This window comes from Homalodisca vitripennis, chromosome X (genome assembly GCF_021130785.1).
Source record: "Homalodisca vitripennis isolate AUS2020 chromosome X, UT_GWSS_2.1, whole genome shotgun sequence".
In the NCBI taxonomy this organism is placed as follows: domain Eukaryota; kingdom Metazoa; phylum Arthropoda; class Insecta; order Hemiptera; family Cicadellidae; genus Homalodisca; species Homalodisca vitripennis.
In genome coordinates this window covers 86,954,742-86,971,990 of record NC_060215.1, presented here as the reverse complement: position 1 = coordinate 86,971,990, position 17,249 = coordinate 86,954,742, and the positions used below count along the sequence as shown (strand labels likewise).

Below are 17,249 nucleotides of genomic sequence, written 5' to 3'. Positions count from 1 at the left end.
GGGAACAAATCATCAAGATATCTAGCTAAATTGTAATATGGTAAAATCTTGTTTTTTTTTTATAACATTTTCTATAACTTTGTCTGTCTATTATTTGTTGTCTCTGCTAATTGCTATTTACTAACACTATTTATTCAACTTTCCGTTAACTTATTGTTAAATTTATTTCTGCTATTATTTATTCATTTATAATTATTATATCTTAGTTTAAGTACTGTTCATGATTGTCCAGATATGTAATTAATGAGTTTGCCATAAGAAATAGCAATAAAATAAATACTATACCTAAACTTAATATCATTAACACAATGCACATTTATAGATTATACAGTATTAGGTTGAAATTCGCTTCCTGTTGTCTTTGACTCTCTATTTGATCTAAATAAAACAGTAAAACTACTTTCAAATCGTATTGTTTGTTTGTTAATTTATAAACATAAACTAACTTCAACCTTTACTATGTTGTACTAGAAAAAATATTCAATGATGTTCATTAAATTTTCTTTAATTTGGTCAAAGATGAAATTTACTATTAGTGGAAATACCTAGCCACATTTTAGAAATTCTTTGTTTAAGATTTGTTCAATTATAGCTGGCATTTTACATTAGGCTACTATCTTACTTCAGTAAAATGACTAATTCAAATAATTCAGAAGTGGATCTTAATAAGTAAGTGAATGGTCTTTCTTAAATTAGCTAAGTTCTAATAGAACATAGGACTTGCCAATTATTAGGATAATATTTACTCCATGTTACCTAAAATACATCTAAATTTTTGGATAGGCTACTTGATGGTATTATATAGAGGCCACTATTCTTGGAAGAGTTTCTCCAACCTGGATATTAAAAAACTACGTTATTAAAAAGAATAGATTCTGATACTGTAAAAATTTTGTCACTATGACGATCGATTTTTATTTTGTGCCTCCCAAAAGGAAGTGATGTTGGCGAGAAGGAGTCCACACATTCCCCTGTATACTATTTATTAATAGACTATATAAGTAGGTAAATACATAGGCTACATACGTATTCTAAGTATAAAATGTTAACAAGCGCTCACGTGATCTGAGGTTGAATTTTTAGCCCACTAGCTTGGTTATATTGCTTAGGTTGTAGATGCATATTGTAGCCAGGAATATTGAATTTAGTCTCTTCATCACCTTTTAACCAAACTTCACCAATGATTATAATGTGATAGTTTATATTTTTCAATTTTAAATATATTAAAAGTTTGTCAAAGTGTTTGTGTATGTTTATGTGAAAAATATGTAAGTCCTCTAGGTTATTTACCACCATAACACCAATTTTAATGTAGAATACATTAACAAGCTACTGATAGGAACTATTCAACTAGAGTTCAGTGGTAGTTTTTTTATGTCAGTTTGAGAGAATATCTGGATGTATCTGTGTTCCTAGTAAAGATTTTACATCTTTTATCCAAACATACTTATAGCCCACATCCTGTAACTTCTTTGCCTTTCAAGCATGATATTTTCATGATGCTGTTCAACCTGAGAAACCATGCCCAAATACTCATATGGATACCTGAACCTCATAAGCATCAATCTAGTAGAAGGGATGTTTTAAATTCATCAATATCTTTTTTAACTCTTTGTTATGTGAAGCTAGTGGTTTGGTATTAGTTGCTTACATTTTAATCAAAGACCCAGACTGTATTTGGGATATTAGCTCAGAAACGTCCTTAGTATTACCTGTGCCAGATGTACAGATATTACACTTCCAAGCATTTCTTCTCTTTTCACCCATTCGGCTCCAAGTAATTTCAGCAATATTACCACACTCGAAATTTAACTTAATAGAGCACAAAGCAAAATCATTATCTTCTGGAATTGGATTCTCAGAAATTGAACATATACTCATAATTAGAGCTTGAGGTTAAATCAGGAGCAAAACTAGACAGGCCAAATCACTAACTCTGCCAACTGTGTGTGTGTGTGTTCGTTCTCTTCCTTAGCATGGAGTGAGATCCGAAGTATGTATACACACCTACACAGCAAGATCCGTTTTCACAGTGAAGTCCGACACCCCAGAGCTCAGGTTGAGCAGACTCTTTTTTCGTGTTCCTGGCGGCTTGGGAATTACGGATATACCCGATTTGTTCCAATTTGAGTTGGAGCTCACCTTGCTGGATTTTACCATGCTGTGTGTGTGTATGAGCATGAGCATGAATCACAGTAGCATAATAAAATAACAGCTGCAAATTGCTCAGGTAGATTTACAATACAATAACTTCTCATAAGAAACAAATACTTTAATTGCAAATAATAATTGGACATAGCTACAGGAAATTATTAAACCGTTTACAAATAAAACTTGTAGGAGTGTAACTTACATTCAATATTTAATTTTTTTTCTTTTAATGTTCTCATGAGTTTTTTTTTCATTCTCCTTAAACTTGACGATAATTCCTCTACTTTTTGTCTCCAGCAATTAGAAAACACGTAAATTACTACTAAATCCATTATTTCTTCAATATGATCCACACAGAATTTCTCTTTAATAATACCATACTACTAGTACATCTCTGTGATGAATTTCCTTTAATACCCATTAATTAACATTAATACAACTCTTCTTCTGTTGCAATATGCATATAAAGACTTAGTAAAAAAGATGAAAACTATATTTTAACCCCCCATAGATACAAACATTCTAGGTGTATATTAATGTGCGTTAAACTGAAAGTATACTCGTATTCAAAAAATTTACAATAGTATTGATTTGTTGACATATAGTAAAACTCAAGACTTAATGCTTCATAGTTTTTCGGAATGAAGAGTCCGCCTTTAACCAGTGGGGGTTTACAATTATAATACAGACCTCACTTGCTGCGCTTCGGGCGAGAGAGACAGAGAGCAGTGGCCACGAACGCCTACCAGTCATCTCTTTGAGCGGCTAATTTGTAATGGTCTTAACGTAGTTCTCATTGCTTTCGTTGTTGGCACTAGTCGTGTATAGGACTTGTGTTAATAATGAATACCAATTGTGGTAGTACTAACAACAATAAATTAAAGGTAGAAAACCTCCAAATTGCCGATTTTACCATAGAACTATTACAGTTCTTAAACATGATTAAATATTACTTATTGTTACACTTATCCAGTATTGTTTCAACCACAATTGTGTGAGACTTATACAAAATTATATGGTTATCAAAACGTGTTTTATAGTTGACCCATGGATGTATAAAAATAAAATACTGAATGTTCAACAGTTTGGTTGTGAACTTCTGATATATCTGAGGTTATAGAATAACCTATTTAGCTTATTTCCAAATCCAAATTTAACTAACACCTAACAGCTGTTGATAATTTTAGCTAAAGTTCAACAAATTTTTAACAAGATAATATTAAAATGTTACTCCAGATTGCGCCAGTGAAGATTTAAAACATCTACATCATTGTAATTACTATTTAAACAATGTTACAAAGCTAAAGTAAATTAATAAAGCCTTGAATGTTTTGACTTAAGGTTCTCCAATCTGGTAGCATTTTAGCAATGGCCTATGGATAACAGAGGAAACAACACTAACATGCCTCAACGATCCATTCTTTCCCAGACTACAGTCCGAAAAACAATAAGACTTCTATAATTCAAACTCTTATAAATAATTATTTTGGAATGTTGCATGAACTTAATAAAGATACCCCCCCCCCCCATTACATCAGATACGGTTAGGATTTCCCCATTACATCAGATACGGTTAGGAAGTAGGTAAGATTTCTCCCTAGGCCGTAATAGCCTTCTCATTCCTACATATGTATGTATGTTTTTATTCAACAGGACAAAAAGCCAAACTTAACTATGACACTGGAAATATTTTAGACTGTAAGTAAATTACAAGAGCAGTAGATGCTTTTTGACCGAAGTAGATTTACAAGAGATCCTAATAATATTATAAATGCGAAAGTGCCATTGTTAGAGTATATACCATAGTTGTTGAATATAGGTTTATTGTTATTTCAAAAATCCTTCAGGTTACGCTCCACTGGACTCCAAGGTAGCGAAGAATCGTATCTTGGGGTCTAAAGTTGTGAAATATTAATTGAAAGAGCCTGTTAAATGTAATTAAATGTTTTGTGCGAACATTTTTTGATGAAAACACAAAAACACAACCTTAATTTTATTAATTTAATCAATACTTTCTATTTGTTTAAATTATATTGTGAAAGCCTAGAATAAGCTTGATAGTAATGATACTTATTAATTCAATATTGTCTGCAACTGCTGTTGAGCACATTTAATTTATATATATATATATATGTATATATATATATATATATATATATATATATATGTATATATATATATATATGTATATATATATATATATATATATATATATATATATATATATATATACTTGAGTTATACCAAAATACTTGTACAACATGAAACTTGCATAAAAAACTTGATATGTGTAAATAAAGTATGCATTAATTACATATTAAGTATATTAATTTTCCACTGATTAGTGTTTTTATACTACTGCACAATATATGACTATAATATTATGTAGTAGTTAATACCTCCACTCCGGCTCATATACTGAATGATCTTGACAAGTGTCAAGAGACGACTCTGTACTTGTGCGTCTGCAGCATTCAACGCATTAACTTCCATTAGTTTTTGTTGTAACAATAAAAAAGTACTATATTTTAAATTATGTAGATACTAATTTAAACTTTTTTCTTCAGGATCTTTGAAGTATCTCTTAACATTGTTTCTAATAACATGAAAATTATTAGAAACCAACAAAAAGTTAGTTCAGCTATAGTGTGTGATCTAACCATGGTAAAATAAATGTCTAATAAACAAGTAACTTTTGAAAATATGATTTTTTTCTTAAGATCAAATGAAATTTATCTTAACACATAATTTTTTACCAAACCAACACACTGTCTGTAATTCTGAACATAATATAATTAGAGAAAAAAGTTTGAAACAAGTTGTACTACGCATTATGGAGATGACTGGAATGGACGTGAGAGTTGAGTAACGTACGTGAAACATCAGCTCCGTGGTTTTACTAGTCTTTAATCAGAGAATAATAGTTGTTTTTGCATGAAAATGTAGTGTTACACATTAGCAGTTAAGAAATACTTGGTGCGAGTTTTATTACATTAGTGAAGTGGTTTCCCATAAACATACATTTTTAAGTTTGTTGGAGTGTGTAGAGTGTGTGGGTGAAAGTCATAATGCCAGATGGTTCCAAGACCACAACGTGGATGGGCAAGTCTGATAATGAAGACGAACTACAAATTTTAGACTAGAATTCAACTGACATTAGTAACATAAAACAAGAACAAAAAGACTTGACTTCTTCGATAGAGTTTTGTAACGGTGGGATAAATGATATAAACAAACATCAGAAGTACAAGACAAACAGATCAACCTGTGAAAAAGACATTGCAAATATTAAGGTAGAAAATAGTCACAATGGATTAATTGTGTCCAATTAATTAAGTCCAATTCACAGTGGAATAATTTGATAATTTGTGGTATTCCAGAGGACAAGACCGAAAACATACACCTTCTTATTTATATCCTTTTGTTGATCCGGGAAAAGGTCTCATAAGATCAGCACTTAATATCGTCCAAGGCTTATCAACACCTCCACGATTTCCCATAAATCCTTACAGTTTGTTTTGATCATATTTAGCCTGTTGACACATCCGACATTTCTTGATAACCTTGGCAATATCTTGCCTCATTTTTGGCCAATAGAAGAGATGCTGAATTCTCTTAATCGTCTTGTAGACTCCCACTATTGTAGCATCATGGTTTTCTTGAAGCAACCTCATCCTTCTATCTTTGGATACCACTTCTTTCCAACACCAAAAAAAAGAAAAAATGGAATGGAATGGATGGTTTTTTCTTTCTTCTCCATTCATCGTATCATCCTTGTCTAGCACCAGTTTCCATAGGGTGCTGCTATCGTCCACTCTCCATAGTGGGTATTTATCTGGATTCTCTTGTACACTCTTTATCATTCTCTTGTACCACTTATCTCTGATTTCTTCTATTTAATGGATTTGACAGACAGTGTCCACCTGATCATTTCCATGAGGTAATCTGGATAACATGTCAGGGACAATATGTTCCTTTCCCTTTCAGTGTACTAATTCAAAGTTATAGGGCTGGATTCGTAATGCCCATCTTGCCAGTCGTCCTTGCGGGTCTTTCAGATTGAACAACTAAAGCAAACTATAATGATCTGTAATCACTGAACCATGTAGCCTCAGTATATGGATGAAATCTTTCTATGGCCCATATCACAACCAAACATTCTCTTTCTGTTGCTGAGTATTTCTGTATGCTTCTAGTTAGTGTCTGACTTGCATACGCTATAACCGCTTCTCCTTTATATGTTTCTTGACTGAGGACTGCACCTAGACCGACTCCATATGCATTGCAAGCTATTGAGAAAGGTTTGTTAAAATCAGGGCATGACAATATTGGAGATTTTATGAGATAACTTCTGATGTACTCAAAATGCCTCTTGAGATTCTACTGTCCAAATAAATTTCGTACCTTTTCTTAACACTTTAGTGAGAGGATATATAGTTTGGTTGAAAAGTCCGGGATAAAACGACGGTACCAACTTGCTGTTCCTACAAATTTCCTCACCTCTTTTGAATTCTTTGGGTCTGGTATTTTCAAAATTGCATCAACCTTATCCGGATTTACTCTAAGTCCTCTACTATCAACCATGTATCCAAGATACTTGAGTTGGGGTCTACAAAATTGGAATTTTTCTTTGTTAAGGGTCAACTTGGCTTTCTTTAGCCTTTTCAACACTTTGTCCATAATATCAAGATGTTTCTCAAATTCCGAACTTACTATCACAATATTATCTAGGTAAAGAAATACATTTACTTTCAGTTCAGGACCAAGAAAATCTTTGCCACGTGGCTGGAGCGATATGAAGTCCATGAATGCGCTATGAATGGCATAGTATTGAAATGGTACAGTCCTCGACCTAGGGCAGTAAACACAGTTTTTCTTTCATTGAGGGATCAAGAGGGATTGCGAAAAGGCTGATTTGATGTCTAACGATGATAGGTATCGGGCCTCCCTTAATCTGTCTTAAGATATGAGTGACCTTTGGTAGTGGATACACATCAGGTTTAGTTACTGAATTTAAAGCTTTAAAGTTTACGCAAAATCTGTATGTTCCATCCGGTTTATCCAAAAGAACTGTTGTTGATGACCATGGACTCAGAGACGGTGGTTCAACCACATTTCATTCAAGCATCCTATCTAGTTCCTGTTCTACCAACATCATTCTGGCTGGTGACATAGTGTAGTATCTTTGTTTGATTGGTTTAGCTTTACCGGTATCTGTTGAGTGCATTACTAAGTCTGTTCTTCCGACTCCCTGGTCATTCTCAACTGAAAAGGATCTGTTGATCAAAATATCCAACTTCTTCTTCTGTTTTTCTGAAAGATTGTTTTTGGAAAGTATGCCTTCCTTGGCTGCTAAGGAGTATATTTTACTTTTGTTAGCTGAGAATTCCCAACGTCTACCATGAATATCAGCTACAATATTCATAATATCCTAAAAATCAATGCCTAATATTACTGATTGTTTTAGTGAAGGGACTACTACAACTGGTAAGCATTTGGTCCTTCCCTCTAGCGATATGGGTAAATTTGTTATTCCTTTAACTTTGTCTTTGTCCATCGGCAGTTTCGATATAGTGGGCTGGTGTGGTATTCAGTCGTACCAAGAACCTGTCCAATATCCACAATGCCTCTCTACCCAGGATGGTTTGTGATGCACCTGAGTCCAGTAAAGCACGAAAAGATTTTCCAAAAATTCTTACATCCAAGTATGGTCTTGTATCTTCTTGACTTCCTTTAAACATATAGTTCACTGGTATTTTGATTACGTTAGTATTTTTAGGAGTGTCAACACTTGTCAACCCTCCGAGCTTATTTGTTTTTTGAACTTCTGTAAGAATTTAATGAATTTGAACATTTGACACATGCGTTTTTATAAGTATTTGGTGCTCCACAACCATAACAAAATTTATTTATTTCTTTTCGGCAAGTCTTATGCCGGTAACCTGATTCTCTTTAATTCCAGCAAGTTGCTCTAGTCTCCTTTATTTGGGACCGATTTTCAAGTGGACACAGTGGTCTCATGATGTACTGGTTCATAAGCCAAATCTGGCATTAATACTTCTAAGTTCCGAGCTGTTTCTCTAGCGGCCTGCCTCCGCCTTTCTCCCCAACCGTCGTAATTGCTCTAAAGATGTCACATCAAACAGTGCCAGTCGATCTTGAAGTTGAGGTTTCAAATGATGGAAGATTTGTTTCAAACGTACATTTTCAGGAACACTCATCTCTAACCTACTAAGAGATAAAAAGATTGATTGATTCAGTTTTGCCTTGGACCCTATTATAAATCTCCCGCTGTAATTGGATGTCATGATCTTATGATTGAAAGACAATCTTCATCTCTCTACATAGAGTATCCCATGTAAATATTCTTTCAACGGTAGAACAATACCATTCAAGAGCAGGTCCTGAAAATAAATTTCGATAGCTGAGTGAAACATCTCATCAGTTGTAATGCCCGGGCAGTGTTCCTGGTGCGGAATATCGAAGCGATGACTCATCGTCAGTCTTTGTTCGCCGATATCTTGACAGATAAGGGGCAGCTGTACAGGTTAAATTCCTGTCCAAACTACTGGCGAATCTCAACCATAAAATCCTTTGTAATAGATTTAAGAAATATTATTTTCAATATGAAATAAAATTATTGCACTTAAATCCGCCTTAAACTTTTGTTTTAGGTTCTGACGTCAATTACCAAACTTCGTATTATATTGTATATTGCGTTGTCCTTTTGCAGTGCTAGCTACCTGCAGGGTTAATTCATAAATTGGGTTGATAAGGCCTAATATAAATAAAAGCAAACAGATGTCTCAGTTACTCAGCTTCTTTTCTTACAGAAATAAAAGCATCCTATAACAGGAAGCTAACATTTCTCTAGGGGGAAGTGGGAGTCAAGAATCTTGAAATAAAAGGTTGGTGCTCAAAGAGTTAATTTATTTTTCAGATTATTAAAATAACTAATTGGTATGTCCTTTTAGGTTAGCTGAAGAAGAACTGTTAAGGGAGGCCAAGAGAGCAGTAGCAAGATCTGAAGTTTCAGGCATTGAAGGTTTCAAAAAGTGCCCTCTACCACAAACTAATAAGAGATTCCTTACAAATACCATTGTTAATAATATCAAGAGCAACAAAAGGAAAACAGAAGCACAAAATGAGAAAAAGAAAAGGTTTTCAACCGAAAAAGCTAAAAAAGCAAGTAACAATACTTTATCAGTGACCAGAAATCAAGAAAAAAGGAAATCTGTTAAGAAAAAGTCTAGTAGTAGTGTAAAAAAAACCAATAACAGCACTCGGTAAAACATGTCTTATGAAACTATATACATTGGCACATTTCTACATTAATAATAAGCATTATCATGATATTTCATGTGATGTAGGGTTATGCTCTGAAAATAGAACACAATTTAATCCATACTATCAAAGCTTTTATTTTAAATAGTGAATATTACAACAGTAAATTTTCTTTGTTTAAAGTTTCACTTTATTCTTCATTTTGTATCGACTCAATTAGTAGATAATATCTATTAGTTATTATAGTGATATAAATGTATTAAAAACAAAGTGCAAAGACATTTTTGGAGTATTTATTTTGAATTTATATAGTGAATGACTTTCCATCAAGAAAAAAAGATTTAAATCTAAAATGCCTCCATCTGAATTGGAGTTGGGTACATACTATAGTACTCTAACTACATCACCCTATAAAAACAAACACCATTTAAAAGTACAATAAATTGAATAAAACCATAAATGTTGAAAAAAGTTTAATTTTACTATGTAAATATAAAAATAGATTTTTCAGTGTTGCTTATGTATATATTCAAAGAATAAAACAGACTATTTGACTGTAATACAAAATGTTAAGTGTAAAATAATGTGTTGTGTTTTTAAACTTTAATGAAAACGTGTTGGACTGTATTAACTAGTCTAACATTTATTTTATTACTCTAGCAAATTAAAGTAACTGCCATTTCTTAGTCTTTCAGTGCATTAGTATTGTACAATATGTTTATTAATTAAGTAGGTTAATGTTTTTGTTAAATACCAAAAATCTTTACTATCTAGTTTGAGAGTTTTGTTAATTTGATTCAATTAATTTTTTAAACAGGTGTGTCAAAAAATATCTGATGAAGTGCATTACAAGTAATAGTAAACTATACTCACCACACTCATGCAAATAGGCATCTGTATACATATGAGTGACTTTTGTTTTAATTATCTAATTAAAAAGTAAATAAACTATGTGTGTTATTTTATTATATTTGATTACATACATTGTAAACTATTGATATTATAATTTAATCATCTGTATTAACAATATTGATGTCAGCCATTCTGTACTTTAATTGTTTTTTTAATAAAGTTGATTGAGATTGATGTTGGTATTGTTACTGTAAGGGATATTAAATTATTAGAAAATCAGAAATAAAGAGAAACCACCTTCCCACTGTAGTAATGGAAGTATAATAATACAAACCATACTATGAAGCGTACCGACTGTCTGGTCACACGGTGGTATCCGGTTAGCAGACACTGACATCCGCTCCCATGCAGCTGCTAGACAATAGGAAGTGATCTTCATTTTAACAGTTCCCACCAAACATGCTGATACCAAAATATTGGTAACAGAGGGGAATGCTCCAAATACAAAACCTTGGGTTAAAGATGGGAGACCAGTCAGCCAGAGTCCTCTATAGTTCGCACTAGATGCACGAAAAAACAGGTGTGTGTGGGAAAAAAATTATTTTGGGTGTAAAAATTGTGTTAGTGCTCAGCAATTATATAAGTTAAGAAATTTTGTATCTAAATATTAAGAAAATAACATTAGGTAATATCAGAGTTTAATCAATTCATATTAATATGTTTTATTTACATTTTCAAAGTACTTATTTATAAATCAATCAATTTAAAGATCATTTACACAGATCAAATCAATAGTTTGTTATAAAAAAAAATATGTGTACAAATTCCATATAAGATATGTAAATTATTCTTAAACTGCACAAGAAATATATTCCATTTAATTACGTAAAGATAAAATGTAACTGTTTAAATATTTAAAGAGAAAGATCTCTCCTTGAGTAGTTTGTAAAATGTAATTGTTTGAAATATTAAAAGAGAGAGATTTCTTCATGCTTGGTAAGTATATGGAATTTATCTGAAATGTAACAATTTAAAACATAATATTCAAGTACAAATTTAGTCATTAGAATCAATGAAATTTAACTCGTTATTAGAAACGATCATTAAATTTAATTCGAGATCAATAATAAATTGTTATTTGTAATAGGATACTTCTGATCTTAAATAATGTTTAAAACTATTACAAAGAAATTATATTTTGAAATAAAATAAAAATACGTTGGACTTCATGTGAGTGTGTTAAATTGCCAATCGAACCTACTCATAAATCCTCTCACACTATAGCCCAGCAAATATATATATATATATATATATATATAAATATACATATATGGTTTATAATCTAACTTTACATGATCAATTCACTTCAGTCTCTAATACCACCACAACCTTACAGTACATCAACAACCAAACTTTCACAATTCCTCACAAAAATAAAAGTATTAAATATTGGTTTAAGTATTTAAATGAAATTAAGTTGGAAATTTATTATTAAAAAAAATTGTTTGCTTGTTTTGTCTCAATTTTACTGAAATTTTCTTGAATATATAGGCCAAATCTAATTCATGAGTGAACGTAGTAAATTAATCTATCCGTCAGGTAGTGAATAATTGTGTGTGTTTATGGAAAGTCAAAGAGGAATAAACATATAAAACCATAACAATAAACTCAATTTTTTTAATGGAGACCGCTAGATTTTCGCATTATGAGATCCTCACCCTTTTTACTGAATGGAAATCTGTTTGGAGGTCAATTGATAATCCAACATAAAACCAAGATATAAATTAGAGTGCAGAGATGGGAAGTTTCTTCCAAAGTTAGTCATTTAACCATCTGATTCAAATTCAAATTTTCTTTATTCATACATGTAAGTGCAGAGTACAATAATAGCGTCAAAATAAATTCAAATATACATCCACCACAACTAAACAGTCGTGCTGTTTAGATTATTGTTTAAGTTGTATCAGTCATTATCAAATGTACTATTGCTAAAATAATTGTTATTTTCAAAATACACTTAGCTTAAGTTAGCTCCTACGTACTAATATCTGTACTAAGATCATTAAAGACAGATGCAGAAGCGTCTTCATTGTCATAAAACATTAGTTTAAACCTAAAGGAGAACATTTAGCATTTTATGGTTTGTTACTGGATAATCTCAGTTTTCAGGCCAGGTTGTTTCCATTCTGAAGCAAGGAAATTGGATAGAGTGCAGAGATAAAGGCTGTTCATCAAGGATTTTTGGGATTATTTAGAATTTCATGATTTCTTACCAAATGATCTCCATTTGGAGGTAAAGTATTTTCTATTATGAAACTGTGTGATATTACAGACAGTTTTTCAAAAATTGTCACGTAGGTCTGAGAAGCTATGTTCTAGTTCGAGATAACCTTAAGTTTACAGACAAATTATAAACTGTCTTAAATCATAAATATAAAATGGAGTTCTGAGAGGGGTATTCTATCGGATTTTCAAATCAGTTCAGAAATATTAGAGTCTTATTCATTGTTCATGTTGTGGTTGTGATGACCTCCACATTGAATTTCAAATTGAATACAGTGTTAACTGTTCAGGAACGGTTTTGGTAATGTCCTGAATCAGGAAATTTGGATGATTAGTGTTTGAAGAAACTCCCTCAGCTGGTCCGGGAGCTTTGAGAATTGTCAATGCAGAAATGATGCTTGTATAATTAACCATGAATTACCCAGTGGTGCTAGAGACATTATATTAACACATTTAAAATACAGTGCATAATTTCATAAGGAAAAATTTGATCAACTTTTAGATTTGATATCTTTTTGCAAATTCTCTGGGGATAAAGTAAGTAAGTTGTAAGTTCATGGATATTTTATTGCAAACTATTATGTAATCAAAATGTTACCTAGAAGAGCAAAGTTTGAGAATTAGAACTACAATATAATATGGGTTTACTTTACTGGTTATACAGTTGGTCCAGGGAAAGTTAAATTGACAAATAATTATTCATAAATGTGTATTAATTATTAATTTGTTTTATTAAATTTATTTATGAACTATTCTTTTAGTAATTAATCTTGTAGGCAAACACATCAAAGCAACAAGAAAATTAATTTTGTTTTTCTTGACTACGCAAAACACTATCGACTGGTGTTGAGAAGTTTAAATTATACTCATAATGATTTTGTTGTCTTGTAGTTTACTTAAACATATGGTTTTTACAAATTATTAGTATCTGTGAGGTGTCATATTACACGATTCATCATTTTTGAACCTACACCTTTCTGGATGCAGTTTTTTAATTAGTATTTAATTTATTAGTATATTGCCATGTAATTCTAGTTGTATATTGTTAATGTGTATGTGTACATGATGGTTATTCGGAAAGGCAAGGTTTGATCCTACAAAAAATAAACCACTATAGAATTTATCTAAATTCTGTTATATTTTATTCATAGCACGTTTCTATACTTTTCTATGTAGAGAAAGATGTAAGGAATGAAATAAAAGAAAGGTTTATTTAAATAATCTGTTTTGGTTATGTTTTAAAAGAAATCTGACTGACTTTCCGAATAACCCTTATGAGGATGTGTGTTTGTGTATTTAGTCAAGTAAATAAAATTATAATTTTGATCTCTTTATGTATTTTGTTTGTAAACAAATTAAGTATATAACATGTGTAGTATATGCTTTAATTTAAACCTACTTTCGCAAAGCAAGTATTTGTACTAGTTATCAGTCACTAAACTATAAAGAAAGACACAGTAATATAAAAAAAACATTTTAGAAGAATATACATTATTTTTTAGTTATTTAATGATTGATACTAAAAATACTACATAGAGTTGTCATGCATTTTATAGTTTGTCTACCACATAATAGTTGATGGCCCCAACATGATGAACTAAGGTAACAATTAAGGGAGGTGGCTAGATGATCCAACAACTGTTGCATGCCAGAGAAACAGGACATACAGAAAGCGTTGATGATAATACAAGTTGATCTGTTCATAAGGTTCAAGTTGTTCAGAATAACAATAACTTTTAAGGACAGTAATCTTATGGATTGTATCCCTATGTAAGAAGATTAGTTATTTTTATCAACAGTATTCATCTAACACTGTATTGACTGACTCATTTTTATTCTTGTTTAATATCCTGCATGTCTCTATAGCTCTAAGGGGGAATACAGTATAAGGTTAAAAAGATATTTGACTTTCCTCTTTGTTAGTAAAGATTTACTCTAAAATTGAGGGCCGAGCAATAATACAATATTATGCATGTAGTGCGTTATACTATTGGCATAATGCAATATTACATCAAGTAAAAATAATCAAATGTGATGATTTACTTCCAGCTTTTACAGTTCATTTTACAAGGCATATCCAAGTGCATGAGGCATAAGTAAGACGTGTCTGAGGCTCTTACAGCTGGAAGGGTTACCATGTAACCCAATTCCTCCCCTTCACAATGAGACTGGTTCAAGGTCAGTACATTGGGAGTGCCGATGGCGAGCGGTCTAAGTAGTTGGACTTTGGGTCTGAGTTAGAGATAGTGCAGGTTCAAATCCTGTCTGTGACTGTTGAACTTTTTATTAGTACAATCAACCTCACACTGTATCGACTCTCCCCTTTATTCTGTTTGATAAGATCCTCGCACAGGCCAGTGGCCCATGAGGGCGGACAGAAAAAGGCTTAATAGGGGATCGGCCTCTCCTTTTAGTAAAAAAAAATAATATATAATACTTTTCATGAAAATGTCAATCCAATCTCCCACCAAGTCCAAAATACGCTGTGTCATCTGTTATCTTGTTTGGAAGGGAAAACTCTGGTTGAGGTTTATAATGAGGTACACACTGTATAATTAAAAATTATGGAGCAGAGTAATTTATCTCTATAGTTTGTAGTGTCTCAAAAACTCTTGCCCGGCCTCCACTAGATTCATCTTTGTTGGTCGATCAACTGTTTTGAAACCCACCTCACAGACATTTTCCGATATCCGAGGGTTTATGTGATGTTTTTGTGTGGCAGAGATCTGGAGATTTGCGGGAATATTGCAAAATTCTTGTACATTTGATAAATTCTTCATTTGTTAGTGGAATCTTTCCTAATCTACTCAAAATTGCTAAAATTATTCTGATATTTAAAGCAAATGATACATTCCTTAAATCAAACTATAGACCTATTTCCTTGTTACCATCTATATCAAAAGTTTTTGAAAAAGTAGTATATAATAGACTGGAGACTTATGTATAGAACAAAATAACATTATCGATGACACCCAACATGGGTTTAGGAAACGTAAATCAACTGTCACAGCAGCAGTTAGTTTTATAGAATCAGTCATAAATTCCATGGACATTGGTTCAAATCATATTTGACAGGTAGGAAAGAGTTTGTTGAAATAGCTCATAAGTCGACCAATAGAACTTTAACAAGATTTAAATCTAAATTAGAGCAAAGCGTGATTGTAGTCCCACAAGGGTCAAATCTTGGACCTCTTCTCTTCTTATGTTATTTGAGGAATATTTAAAGCAAACTATCTTATATTGCAAACAATAAGTTGTGTTTATTTGCAGATGATACAAATCTAAACGTTTCTGAAATTTCTAAAGAAGAAGTTTAATTCATCTCAGCAATCGAATCGGCTAATCTGCAACAGTTTTTTAACAGCAAAAAACTGAATTTAAATTATGAGAAAACTAAATTCATTACTTTTAAAACAAAATAAAATAATAATGATTATGACTTTGAATTCTTATAGATGATTCAGAGATTGAAAATTCATCAAAAATTAAATTTCTCTGATTGATCATTGATTGTCACTTGAGTTGGGATGAGCACATTAAATTTGTGCTCGGTAAAATTAGTTCTGGCTTATATGCAATTAGGCAAATGTCTTTTTTATGTACTACTGAAGTGCTAAAACAGATTTATTATGCTCATATACATTCACATATTGCTTATGGCATAGCCATATTTGGTGCCACAACAAAGAAAAACCTAACTGACATTTTAAAGGTGCAAAAACAAGCCATTAGAAGTATACTTAAGCTTAAGTTCTCAGAATCTGTTAGAAATTGCTTTAAAGAATTAAAAATAATAACAGTTTTTGGACTTTATATATACAAGGTCTGTCCAGTAGGCGGCCGCGGCGTAACCGACCGGCTCGAACCGGTTATTTGGAGGGGAGGGGCAAGCCTACTCCTTCCCATATTAGGCATTGAATACGATCCGGTCACTCAGTGAGTCACAGCGCTCTGTTCTGTACAGTACTGCTGTGTGTGTATGCATCGCATTTCAATATGACTGAACGTGTTGAGCAGCGCATTTGCATTAAATTTTTACCAAAAACTTGGCCATTCAGCATCAGAGACGATTACTATGATACGGAAAGTTTATGGTGACGTGTCTATGGGCGATACACAAATAAAAGAGTGGTTTAGGCGGTTTAAAAATGGCCGCATATTAGTGGAGAGTGATGACCGATCTGGCAGGCCTTCAATGGCCAGAAACGCTGAAAATGTTGAACGTGTTCGTGCAGCAATTCATGAAAACGATTGATTGTCGAGAGTTGGAAGAAGATTTAGGAATACCCAAAATTGTCAGTTTGTAAACATTTTACACGAAGATTTAAAAATGAACCGTGTTTTCGGCAAAATTTGTTCCTCGGCTGCTGACAGCAGAAGGCCGAAAGAATCTGTCGACTTGAAATCGCACAGGACAATCTGGATTTGATAAAAAGTGACCCAGGGCTATTTAAAAAAGTTATTACTGGTGATGAGTCATGGGTTTATGGCTACGACCTGAAACAAAGGCTCAATCTTCACAGTGGAAAACTCGCGAAGAGCAACGGCAGAAAAAACAAGCAAGACAAAGTCGAAGCAATGTCAAGACAATGCTGACAGTTTTTTTTGACCAGGACGGTGTTGTTTATCACGAATATGCTCCAAGAGGCCAGACAGTGAATAAAGAGTATTTATCTTGA

General features: G+C 32.4%; 1 protein-coding gene across 1 annotated transcript; it reads left to right on the top strand.

Moving 5' to 3' along the window:
* The first annotated feature begins 373 nt into the window (after window positions 1–373).
* On the top strand, window positions 374–11,516 carry LOC124369313 (protein POLR1D-like). The gene is made up of 2 exons (XM_046827261.1): window positions 374–669; window positions 9,126–11,516. Exons 1-2 carry the CDS (start codon window positions 632–634, stop codon window positions 9,439–9,441), a joined length of 354 nt encoding a protein of 117 aa, XP_046683217.1. The 5' UTR covers window positions 374–631; the 3' UTR covers window positions 9,442–11,516.
* The last annotated feature ends 5,733 nt before the right edge of the window (window positions 11,517–17,249 follow it).

Excerpts from the sequence above, each read along its gene's own strand:
- LOC124369313 (XM_046827261.1), top strand. The coding sequence starts at position 632 with ATGACTAATTCAAATAATTCAGAAGTGGATCTTAATAA. Across the intron at positions 670-9,125 it reads TCAGAAGTGGATCTTAATAA|GTTAGCTGAAGAAGAACTGT; the intron begins GTAAGTGAATGG and ends ATGTCCTTTTAG.